The sequence below is a fragment of the Micropterus dolomieu genome, linkage group LG22, assembly GCF_021292245.1.
Source record: "Micropterus dolomieu isolate WLL.071019.BEF.003 ecotype Adirondacks linkage group LG22, ASM2129224v1, whole genome shotgun sequence".
Classification (NCBI taxonomy): domain Eukaryota; kingdom Metazoa; phylum Chordata; class Actinopteri; order Centrarchiformes; family Centrarchidae; genus Micropterus; species Micropterus dolomieu.
The window spans coordinates 29139590-29141221 of NC_060171.1; the positions used below are offsets into that span (position 1 = coordinate 29139590).

Below are 1632 nucleotides of genomic sequence, written 5' to 3' on the forward strand. Positions count from 1 at the left end.
GGGTCTGAACTCCGCTGACATGCTGAAGGCTCTGTGCTATCCCAGAGTGAAGGTCGGAAATGAGTTTGTCACCAAGGGACAGACTGTACCTCAGGTAATTAACATATACTGGCACGATTTTTTTGTTATAATTTACATGTTGGACATACAGGGCTGGATAGGGACAAAAAAACAGCCCAGGCATTTTTGGCCTAGGTGGCCCACCACAATCGATCAGCCACCCATCACCAATACACCAACAGTGCAGTCCTAAACTAGACTATTGCAGTCCTACTGTAATATTCCCCCAAACCACTATAAAATTGTGTAGTAAGTGCTGTGGATAAGTGTACCAGCGCAAATGGTTCTGTACACTCTATAGGATTTTACTGACTCAGATGTGGCCATAGGGTACACAACTCATACTCAAGTAGAAGTACAAGTAATTGTAAAAGAAAAAAAAACACTGCAAGTCACAGTGTCATTTCAAATTATTATTAGGTCTAGAATTGTTGGAATTGTTGGAACGCTGTACAGTTTCAACAATAATATAGTGGGAATGAGCAAATAGCTGTTTATTCAATTGATGCATGAAGCACTTAAAATAAGATTGAACAACTTTGTTAAAAATGTTGTTCTTATTACATAAGCATTTATTCATTTTAGCACAGTATGCTACAGGTGTTATATAATAGACCACATTGTACAGTCACATGTTTATCAAGGGGACCCTTGGCCTAATAATCTTGATAATTGTATCATGATACATATGGACCTAGGTCACTCAGAGCAGCGTAGGCCCGACGAGGATGATTACTTAATTGAAGTAATCATCATCGTCATTATGGTATGGCACACACCCTACCTCCCTGCTCCCTCGATACAAGTCCCTGTAAAGCTACTCCATGCATACCACTTAACCTACAATCGCCTCCTTCTATGCTCGGCAGTGCCCATGGCTGTCCTTTCCTCCTTCAAGTGCCTGTATCTGCACAATGTCAGCAGCCTACAGCATGTTGAAGATGCTGCAATCCCAGAATCAAACATATCGGTTATTGTGGCGTTTTTATTTGCCCATTAAAAAATAAATAAATAAAGGCCCGAAAGATGCGTCGGCCCACTGGGCAAATGACCGGTGTGCCAGATTACCGGTCTAGCCCAGAGTAGGCCCACATGTCTATGTGAAGTTTAGTCCCTCTTAGGTTTGTAACACGGAATGCATTGTGCAAGTTAAATGTGGAATGTTAATGTGGAAACACATTAACCTCATTTGAAAAAGTTCAGAATACTAGTAATCCAGCAATTGCCAAAATTGTTGAGTGACAAATCACATCCTTGTTTTCAGGTGATGAACTCAGTGCCTGCCCTGGCCAAGTCTATCTATGAGAGGATGTTCTTGTGGATGGTCATCCGCATCAACCAGATGTTGGACACTAAACAGTCAAGGCAGTACTTCATTGGTGTCCTGGATATTGCTGGCTTTGAAATCTTTGATGTAAGCTTCATTTCCAATACTTCAGCAGATGATACTTTTTATGACAGAATCATTCTTGTAGCCTAAAAGAGATTAATCTGATTATTTGTCCCCTCACAGTTCAACAGCATGGAGCAGCTGTGCATCAACTTCACCAATGAGAAACTGCAACAGTTCTT

General features: G+C 41.1%; 1 protein-coding gene across 1 annotated transcript in view; it reads left to right on the plus strand.

Annotated features, from left to right (window-relative positions):
• Positions 1 to 1632, plus strand: part of LOC123962235 (myosin heavy chain, fast skeletal muscle-like) — an 11641-nt gene that overhangs the window by 5203 nt on the left and 4806 nt on the right. The window contains exon 14 of the mRNA XM_046038264.1: positions 1325 to 1474. Within this exon, the coding sequence (XP_045894220.1) occupies positions 1325 to 1474 (150 nt within the window). The remainder of the gene's footprint in view (positions 1 to 1324; positions 1475 to 1632) is intronic.